The sequence below is a fragment of the Puma concolor genome, chromosome D3 (genome assembly GCF_028749965.1).
Source record: "Puma concolor isolate L17-30 chromosome D3, mPumCon1.1.hap2, whole genome shotgun sequence".
In the NCBI taxonomy this organism is placed as follows: Eukaryota; Metazoa; Chordata; class Mammalia; order Carnivora; family Felidae; genus Puma; species Puma concolor.
The window spans coordinates 19,730,280-19,740,463 of record NC_141678.1 but is presented as its reverse complement, the minus strand read 5'-3'; the positions used below and the strand labels follow the sequence as shown (position 1 = coordinate 19,740,463).

At 54.7% G+C, this 10,184-nt stretch overlaps 1 protein-coding gene across 2 annotated transcripts in view; it reads left to right on the top strand.

Annotated features, from left to right (window-relative positions):
• Positions 1-7,369: 7,369 nt before the first annotated feature.
• The window catches only part of BCR (BCR activator of RhoGEF and GTPase), a 129,245-nt gene continuing 126,430 nt past the window's right edge, over positions 7,370-10,184 (top strand). Inside the window, exon 1 of one of the 2 annotated variants that reach the window (XM_086681980.1) lies at positions 7,370-9,148. In XM_086681980.1, the coding sequence (XP_086538106.1) occupies positions 7,837-9,148 (1,312 nt within the window). In that variant the 5' untranslated portion in view covers positions 7,370-7,836. The remainder of the gene's footprint in view (positions 9,149-10,184) is intronic. The other variant, XM_025933583.2, reaches the window with a different exon arrangement.

Here is a 10,184-nt window from a genome sequence, read left to right as displayed (position 1 = left end):
GAAGTGCCCGGCCACGCACTGTCCAGTACAGCACAAGCAAACAGACTAAAGAACAGCTGTATTGATCGCCCTAGTTTTCTGTTTTTGCCTGCAGCTCCCAAGGGCTGACAGATGACAGATGATGGATGACAGATGACAGATGGGGGTCACATGGCCACATCCTGCTTGAAGGGAGCCCTCCTTTGGCCTCCAGCCCCCAGAGCTAGTGAGGATGAGGGTACAGTCAGGACAGGGAAGGAGCAAGAAAAGGCCCAGATTTTCAAGTTGGTCTTAGGGTAGGTGTTACAGCAGAAAGCCTTGCTGTCTAAAAACCATGTCTGACAATCCCACCTGATGGCACAGTGGTCCAGGACACCAATTTGGGACTTGGGCACGCTGGGTTCAAGTCTGTGACCCCTACTTACTGCTGTGTGACTAAGGGATCACTGTGCCTCTCTGAGCCCTTTTCTCTGTGGCTGTGAGGGGGGAAGCAAGTCACATCTATGGAGCCCCTAGCCCCAGGCTGGGCAGCTGGCAAGGGCTGGGTGGATGGAAGCCCCGAAGACTGTGCAAGTCTCATGGGCAAAGCCATTGTGCCCACAAAGTGCCTTTGTACCCGCAGAAAAGGTACCCGCGAACTTCCTTAAAGAGTTAACCGTAGACTTGCCATGTGGTCCAGAAATCCCCTTCCTAGGAATTGAAAACAAGGATTCAAACAAGTACATGTGCACACATGTTCAGAGCAGCATTATTCACACTACCAAATGTCCACCAATAGATGAATGGGTAAACACAATGTGGTAAATCCAGGGGTGCCTGGGTGGCTCAGGTGGTTAAGCATCTGATTCTTGGTTTCATCTCAGGTCATGATCTCACAGTTCATGAGTTCGAGCCCTGCATTGGGCTCTGTGCTGACAATGCAGAGCATGCTTGGGATTCTCTCTCTCTCCCTCTCTCTCTGCCCCTCCTGCACGCACTCTCTCTCTCAAAATAAAATAAAAATAAACTTACAAAAAAAAAGAATGTTGTATATCCATGCAATGGAATATTTACAGCCTTAAAAAGGAGTGAAGCGGGGCGCCTGGGTGGCGCAGTCGGTTAAGCGTCCGACTTCAACCAGGTCACGATCTCACGGTCCGTGAGTTCGAGCCCCGCGTCGGGCTCTGGGCTGATGGCTCAGAGCCTGGAGCCTGTTTCCGATTCTGTGTCTCCCTCTCTCTCTGCCCCTCGCCCATTCATGCTCTGTCTCTCTCTGTCCCAAAAATAAATAAACGTTGAAAAAAAAAATTTTTTAAAAAAAAAGGAGTGAAGCACTAATACAGGCTACAACATGGTTGAACCTTAAAAACACTGCGCTTAATGAGGGGCACCTGGGTGGCTCAGTTGGTTAGACGTCCGACTTCGGCTCAGGTCATGATGTCAAGGCTCCGTGAGTTCGAGGCTCACATAGGGCTCTCTGCTGTCAGCCTGGAGCCTGCTTTGGATCCTCTGTCTCCCTCTCTCTGCCCTTCCCCCACTCGCCACTCTCATGTGTATTCTCTCTCTCGAAAACAAACATTGGGGTGCCTGGGTGGCTCACTCAGTTAAGCATCGAACATTGGCTCAAGACTTCAGTTCAGGTCATGCTCTCATGGTTCATGAGTTTGAGCCCCGCATTGGGCTCTGTGCTGACAGCTCAGAGCCTGGAACCTGTTTTAGATTCTGTGTCTCCCTCTCTCTCTCTGCTGTCCCCCACTTGCTCTCTCTGTCTCTGTCTCTCTCTCTCAAAACTAAGCATCAAAATAAACTTTTTTTTTTTAATTTTTAAAAAACACTATGCTAAATGAAAGAAGCCAAACACAAGAGGTCACACATTATATGAATCCATTCATATGAAATGTCCAGACAGAAAGGAGATTAGTGGTTGTCAGGGGTGGAGAGAGGGAAATAAGGGGAGCCATTGCTTAATGGATGTGGAGTTTCCTTTCGGGTGATGAAAATATTTTTGAACTGGATACAAGCTGTATGGTTGCACAACATTGTGAATACACAAAATCTCTCTGAATTGTTCACTTTAAAATGGCGAATTTTGTTATGTGATTTCACCTCAATTTAAAAATACACTTCTTGCTCAAAGCGTTTGATATCCATATGTTAGAAAACTGCCGTTATTGGGGCGCCTGGGTGGCGCAGTCGGTTAAGCGTCCGACTTCAGCCAGGTCACGATCTCGCGGTCCGTGAGTTCGAGCCCCGCATCAGGCTCTGGGCTGATGGCCCAGAGCCTGGAGCCTGCTTCCGATTCTGTGTCTCCCTCTCTCTCTCCCCCTCCCCAGTTCATGCTCTGTGTCTCTCTGTCCCAAAAATAAATAAACGTTGAAAAAAAAATTAAAAAAAAAAAAAGAAAACTGCCATTATAAAGTGATTTTGTAAGAAAATACACCTTTTTACAATTGCTGTCACCACTGATATTCATATCTACCAGGTCTAAGCTGGGAATCCTGCCCCCTTTGATGAGTGCCTTTGTGCAGTGCACATCCTGTCCAACCACAGCTGGCAGACCTGGTGCCTGGAAGTCCCCCAGGACAGGGGTGGCCAGTCCATTTTACAATGAACAAATAGAAGTTTGAATGATGTCAGTCTCTTCCTGGTTTCATACTAGTGGGGCCTTCTGACTTTAGAATGATGCAAAGAATGTAGGCTCTTGAGCTGGAAGACAGTCTCAAGCCTGCCCACAGCTGAAGGGATGTGTGACCTGGAAACATGTCTTCATCTGTTGGAGTGGGGGTAAATCCCTGGTCTGATGGAAGCATTAAAAGACGTGCTAGAAATATGCTCCTTCTTACCCCTCAGTGAGCAGGACCAGGGGCTGCTTATACCCAAGGGCTGGTTTAACTTACCCTTAGTGATGTTTGTTTTTTAATATAAATATAAGATTTAATATAAATATAAGATTTAATATAAATCTATTTTCTCATTACAAAAGATAGACATTTTCATTATGAAGAATTTAGAAAAGCATAATGATGAAGAAAATAAATGTCACTTGCTACTTGGGGCTTGCAGAGCCCCTGGTGAAGTCCCCTCCACCTGATGAATCCCTTGGAAGGCTCCATGAGCCAGCATCAGCTTCCAGCTTGTGCAGCCAGGCTCTGAGGCCCACCTTGGCTCTGCTGGCCTCATAGTGCCAGACCCAGGGTACTGCCACCTGAGAACTTGGCAGTCATCACAGGGGCCCTGCCTTCTTCACTCGATCCAGACCTCTCAGGATTCTTGGATCCCTGTCACTTCTCTGGCCAGTGCCTCTCAGTTTCTCTGCCTCTAATTCCCTCCTAGTCCTGTCCCTAATCCTTCCTCACCTAGTCCTCCCAGGGGTTTGGGGAGAGTCTCCAGCCCTATGGCCATAAACACTAACTCTCCCACTGTTCCCACTAACATAACTCTCCCACTTCTGTCTCTGCTTTTTTTTTTTTTTTTAACATTTATTTATTTTTGAGAGACAGAGAGAGATAGAGCACAAGCAGGGGAGGAGCAGAGAGAGAGGGAGACACAGAATCCAAAGCAGGCTCCAGGCTCCAGCTGCCAGCACAGAGCCTGACACGGGGCTCGAACTCACGGACCGTGAGATCATGACCTGAGCCGAAGTCGGCCACTCAACCAACTGAGCCACCCAGGCGCCCCTCTGTCTCTGCTCTTGATGGCTCCTCGGTACCCCAGACTCACACTCTCTCTACCTGACTTCCCTCTGTAGATGAGCTATAGACACTTGAAGCCTCACATGGGCACCCCAGTTTCCCCATCACACTCCCCCTTCCTGCCTCCATATCCAATCTATCTACACATACAGAACAAACCTGGAAACTGAACCCCTCTCTAGTGCCTTGCTTCCCCCTACCCTGGGTCTGAGTCACCAGAACCCCTCACCTGGACCCGTGGCACAGCCCCTGTCCACTTACCCTGCTTCCACCTCCCACCTCTCACCTGTCCACAAAACAAATTTGAGCAAGTCACTCCACTGTTTATGGCAGATACTGTGGCTACCTGATTTTAAATTAATTAAAATTATATCAGACTTGGGGCACCCAGGTAGTTTAGTTGGTTGTGCGTCCTACTCTTGATATCGGCTTAGGTCATCATCTTGAGGTTGTGAGATCAATCCCGACATCGGCTCCATGCTGAGCATGAAGCCTACTTGGGATAATCTCTCTCTCTCTCTCTCTCTCTCTCTCTCTCTCTCTCTCAATCTCCCTCCCACAACCCTGAGATCAAGGGATGCATGCTCCATGGACTGAGCCAGTCAGGCACCCCCAAACTAAATTTTAATTTTTTAAGAATGTTTCTTCATTTTTGAGAGAGAGAGAGAGAACACAAGCAGGGGAGGGGCAGAGAGAGGGAGACACAGAATCCGAAGCAGGCTCCAAGCTCTTAGCTGTCAGCACAGAGCGCAACTGGGGCTGGGGTGGGGGCCGGGGGCCTCTAACCCATGAACTGTGAGATCATGACCTGAGCCAAAGTCAAACACTTAACCAACTGAGCCACCCAGGTGCCCCAGCCCCCAAACTTAATTTTAAATCAAACTAGATTTTTCCAGTTCTTCAGCTGCAGCAGCCACATTTTGAATGCCTGGTGATCACATGGGGAAGCTAGTGGCTGCTGTCTTGTTCAGTATAGAGTGTAGAACATGTTAATCCTGGTGGAAAATTCCACCAGACACTACAGGCTCAGAACCTTTCAGAGGCTTTTCCTTGCATTTAGAATAAAACCCAAACTTCTTACAATCCTGAAAGGTCCTACCTTGCCTCTGATGTCTCTTCCTGCCACCCATAACAGCCTCCTCTCCTAACCTTACTGTGCCTCAAACATACCTAGAACTTTGAAGTCTGTCTTTGCCTTCCTGCTCCTCATCTTTAGGACAAACCCAGATGTCACCTCTCCTGGCAGGCCTCCCCAGACCTCTTCCCTGTCCTGGATCCCCACACAGCACACACACCCATGATATGGCCTGGCTCTGCCTGTCTTATCCTTTCCTCCCCCACTCATGTCCATCTTTCTCTCCGTGTTGTGTGTTCCTCCAGGCCACACACACACACACACACACACACACACACACACACACACGTCAGATTCCTCTTTTGGCAAGCGCTGGCTGAGCATCTACTATGTGCTGAGCACTGGGGAGTCACTGGGTGAACTGAATAGACAGAGCTCCGTCTTGGGAATTTAGATCTAGCTGGGGACAGACACCTAATGGGGGATTGTATCTGGGCCCCACGTTCCTCCTCACTCCTTCCTCCCTGGGGGAGGGAAGGATGATAAGAAAGCTCTGCAGGAAAAGACCAGAGACCCAGGGTGGAAGTGTTTTCAGGAAAGAACCAAGGATGAGAGGAGTGTCCTTGGGGCCAGAAGAAGCTATCTCACAGGGCAGATAGCCACTATCTTCCGGTTTCTGAGTTAAGTTTGCTTATGTACAATATTGGAGGCGGGGCTGAATTGGGGCCTGCAAACCAGAGAAAGCGACACCCCACTGACAGATGAAGCCCCCTCCCCACCATTCTCCGCAAAGTATCCTTTTCTTTCCCAGGTGGTTAATGATAAAGTCCCTGATGAGCCCACAATTCCCTGCCCTGGAAATGGAGGGGCTCCATCAGCAAGGGAAGAAAGCAGTATGTGCTTTTGGAATTCTCTCTGGAGACAGCCAGATAATGGGGTTCTGGAAGCCTGTCTGACCCAACTCACTGGGTGACCTGAGCAGGTCACCTGAGGAAGGCAGCTAATATTGATCATAAGCAGCTATGTGCCACACCCTGTGAGGTCAGGACTTACTCCCATTTTAAAGAAAAGGTCACTGAGGATGTGAGTACTACTAGGATTCCAGCCTCGCCTGTCCAGCCCCAAAGTCAGGACATCAACTCATTCTGTTTCTTTGACTGCAAAACAGGCTTTACAGGAGGACTTGCCTGCCTTGAGGGGGTTCTGCAAAGTAAAGGAGTTGGGTAAGGGGACAGAGGGCCTCGAAACAGGAGAGAGAGCAGGAGGGTGGAGAGGCCTGCAGAGGGCGGCAGTGAGCTGTGCCTAGAAGCACCTGGATGTCAGGGCCCAAGAGTTTTCCAGTAACCCTCCAAGGCCATCTCCCAGAGCACCAGCCTTAACAAGCAGTCGGGGATGGAGCACCACATACCATTTATCAGGGTGGGTTTCATGTTTGCCCCAACTGGGTGCTTTACACATGGTGCTCACATTTTCTATATGGGGGCAAAACTGAGGCTCAGAGAAGGGAAAAGAACTGCTCAGGTCACAAACCTGGAGTGGGGAAGACGTGAACCCCAGCCAGGCTGTACTGGCTAATAGCCCTGGGCTCTGTTTCTTCTAGATTAGATGCTGGGGCATCTCTTCTGGGTGGCACTGGACCTGGAGTGGGGGCAAGATTACACCTTACATCCATGCAGGGACAACAGCCCCCAGACACAGGTATCCTTGTTCTCATTTCAATGCCAAAGGAAACTGAGGAACAGAGGCAGTGGTGATCAGGACCCAGGCCCAGTTCTTTGGTTGACAAATCCTGTTTCCTCTTCCCCCACCCAGCAAGCTGGTTTGGGTATTTTCATTTGGTGCCCATCAGACCACCTGACGTGTGCTCTCTGCTGTGTGTTTAATATCTCTGGAGTGCCAGAGATGATTTTGTTTCACTGCTGGCTCTAGACTGTCCTGTATTCCACCCAATCCAAAGACGACCCCCTTAAAGGGAGACTAAACACGTAAGGTCTGAGTCAGGCAATCCGGGAAAAACTACCCTGGCCTCTGAAGCTCAGGAGAGGCCAGCGGACAAACATACAGCTCAGGACCACAGGGAAGGCCATGTGGGTGTTGAGTGACCTGGGGGAGAAATTCCTATAGATTATCTCTGCGACAATGCCCTGTGGCAGCTGATGCATCACCCACCCCAAGCCCACAGTGCTGGGACCCGTTGGCACATAAGCGCTGTTGGTCTTGGCGGCCCAACCTAGCCCACCCTGCTTCCGTAGGTGACCTGCCACTCCAGGCTCTTGTGCGCATAGGGGCCAGGAGGGTGGCCCCCAGAGCGCTCAGCCCCAAAGCTGGAGAGTGGCTGCCGGGCTGTGGGGAAGTGAAGATCCAGGTGTTTCTGTTCCAGGAGTGCAGAATTTGCCAGGGCCTCTGCGTGGGACAGCTGGGTTCGGCCACCGCCTGGGACAGAGTCTCCCCAAGCGCGGAGACCGAGGGAGGGCAGGGGCTGGGTGGGGGCGCGGCTCCTAGGCAGCCCCTCCCCCCACCCACAGTTCACCCCCCCCCCCCCCCCCGGAGCCCTCGGCGCGGCCCCTTTAAGAGGCCCGCCAGGCTCCGTCAGCCGCGCCACGGCCACCGCCCCCCGGCCCTCCCCTTCCTGCGGCGCCGAGTGCGGGCCGGGCGGGAGTGCGGCAAAAGCGGGCCGGGCCGAGCGCAGCCCCTGGCAGGCGGCGGCGGCCCGGGCGAGGCGCGGGAGCGAGAGCAGAGGAGCGCGCGGGCGGCGGCCATGGGCTAGCGGCGCCGGGCCGAGCGGAGGGCAGCGCCCGCGCCGCGCCGCGCGGAGAAGCCCCGCACACAATAGCGGCGCGCGCAGCCCCGCGCCCTTCCCCCGCCCTCGCGCGCGCCCGCCCCCCTCGCGCGCGCCCTCCCCCGCGCCCCGCGCCGCCCCGGGGAGCCGAGCCCGCCGCCTCACCTGCAGCCCGGGAGGGGGCGGGCATTGTTCGGCCGCCGCCGCCGCCACCGCTGCGCGGGGAAATGGGGGCCGCCCGGCGCCTGGGGCCCGGCCTGGAGAGGTCGCCGAGCCGCCGCTGAGGCGGGCCCTGCGCGCAGCCGGGCGGTGCAGGTGAGGCCGGCCGCGCCATGGTGGACCCTGTGGGCTTCGCTGAGGCGTGGAAGGCGCAGTTCCCGGACTCTGAGCCGCCGCGCATGGAGCTGCGCTCGGTGGGCGACATCGAGCAGGAACTGGAGCGCTGCAAGGCCTCCATCCGGCGCCTGGAGCAGGAGGTGAACCAGGAGCGCTTCCGCATGATCTACCTGCAGACGCTGCTGGCCAAGGAGAAGAAGAGCTACGACCGGCAGCGCTGGGGCTTCCGACGCGCGGCGCAACCCCCCGACGGCGCCGCCGAGCCCCGCGCGTCCGCACAGCGCCAGCCGCCCGCGCCCGCCGACGGCGCCGACCCGCCGCCCGCCGAGGAGCCCGAGGCCCGACCCGACGGAGAGGGCTCCCCGAGCAAGGCCAGGCCCGGGGCTGCCCGCAGGCCCGGAGCCGCCGCGGCCGCGGACCGGGAAGACCGCGGGCCCCCCACCAGCGTGGCGGCCCTCAGGTCCAACTTTGAGAGGATCCGCAAGGGCCACGGCCAGCCCGGAGCCGCGGACACCGAGAAGCCCTTCTACGTAAACGTCGAGTTTCACCATGAGCGCGGTCTGGTGAAGGTCAACGACAAAGAAGTGTCCGACCGGATCAGCTCCCTGGGCAGCCAAGCGATGCAGATGGAGCGTAAGAAGTCCCAGCACGGCACCGGGCCGAGCCTGGGGGACGCACCCAGGTCCTCTAACCGGGGCCGTACCTCGGAGAGCAGCTGCGGCCTCGACGGCGACTACGAGGACGCGGAGCTGAACCCCCGTTTCCTGAAGGACAACCTGATCAATGCCAACGGCGGCAGCAGACCCCCTTGGCCGCCCCTGGAGTACCAGCCCTACCAGAGCATCTACGTTGGGGGTATGATGATGGAAGGGGAGGGCAAGGGCCTGCTCCTGCGTAGCCAGAGCACCTCGGAGCAGGAGAAGCGCCTTACCTGGCCCCGCAGGTCCTACTCCCCTCGGAGCTTTGAGGACAGCGGAGGGGGCTACACGCCAGATTGCAGCTCCAACGAGAACCTCACCTCCAGCGAGGAGGACTTCTCCTCCGGCCAGTCCAGCCGCGTGTCCCCCAGCCCCACCACCTACCGCATGTTTCGAGACAAGAGCCGGTCACCCTCACAGAACTCACAGCAATCCTTTGACAGCAGCAGCCCCCCGACGCCGCAGTGCCAGAAGCGGCACCGGCAGGGCCAGGTCATCGTGTCGGAGGCCACCATCGTGGGCGTCCGCAAGACCGGGCAGATCTGGCCCAGCGATGGGGACAGCTTGTCCGGCAGGCTGCCTCAGGATGGCACCTTCCATGGAGACGCAGGTGGGTACCTCCACCACCTTGGGTGGGCACACCTGCCCTCTGGCTGGAAACGATTGAAAAGAAAAGGGGTCGTTGGCCAAGGGAGAAATAGGTAGATAACCTTTTTCGGATTGATTTTCACGCTGGACAGGAAGGATTCATGCTCTTCTTGTGCCTGAACAAACGCCATCCCCCCACTTTCTCCTGAATGCAGATTCCCAGTGTTTGGACTGCAGTTGGGTTGGGAGGGGCGGTGTGTGGGGATGGTAGGCAGCTGTTCCTTTGGTTCTGGAGTGGTGTGCTTCTTGTGGGAGTACTCTCTGGGTTGGGACCATGGTGCCTTGGGCAGTGATCTCCTTGCCTTTGATCATGCTACTCTAGGCAGTGGGGATGGTATTAAGTGGGGGCCATCTCTGCTGTCTGGAACGGGTGTTTTCAGTAGAGATTGATCTGTGTCTTGGGAATTCCCTGCCACCCCGACTGTTCCTGACCTGGAAGAGTTACGAGACATGTCTGGAGAACCCAAGATGTGCTAGCTGCTTCCAGGCCATAGAAAGTGTCGGGTTCGCTTGCTAACCGTCGGCCCGAATGCAAGTCAGAGCAGGTGAAAATAGGAATTAGGAGGAAGTGAGGTGACAGGCAGTTCTGACTCAGTGGGCCACTGCAAATCGACAGGGGGTAAAGATTTTATCCAGGGCTGAAGCACAGCCACACCTGTTCTGATTTGCCTGGCTTTGATGGCAGACATCACCCATCATTACTCATCCATAGGTTCCTGTGTGCATCTTACACCAGCTTCATTTTCTGATCCTTCAGTGCACTCTTGCTTCCTTGGCTTCCCAAGGATGAGTATACACTGGTGCTCATTTTGGCCTCCTAATCCGTGGTCTGACTCTTGGGATCAAACCCATAGAATTGTGTATATAACTTTGGGGGTGATGGGACTGGGTTTTAAGATCCAGGCACAGTTTGTAAGATTGGAGTAAGAAGAGGGTGGGGCGGGTGTGGGGTTTGGATGGGCTGTGTGTGTGTGTGTGTGTGTGTGTGTGTGTGGCTG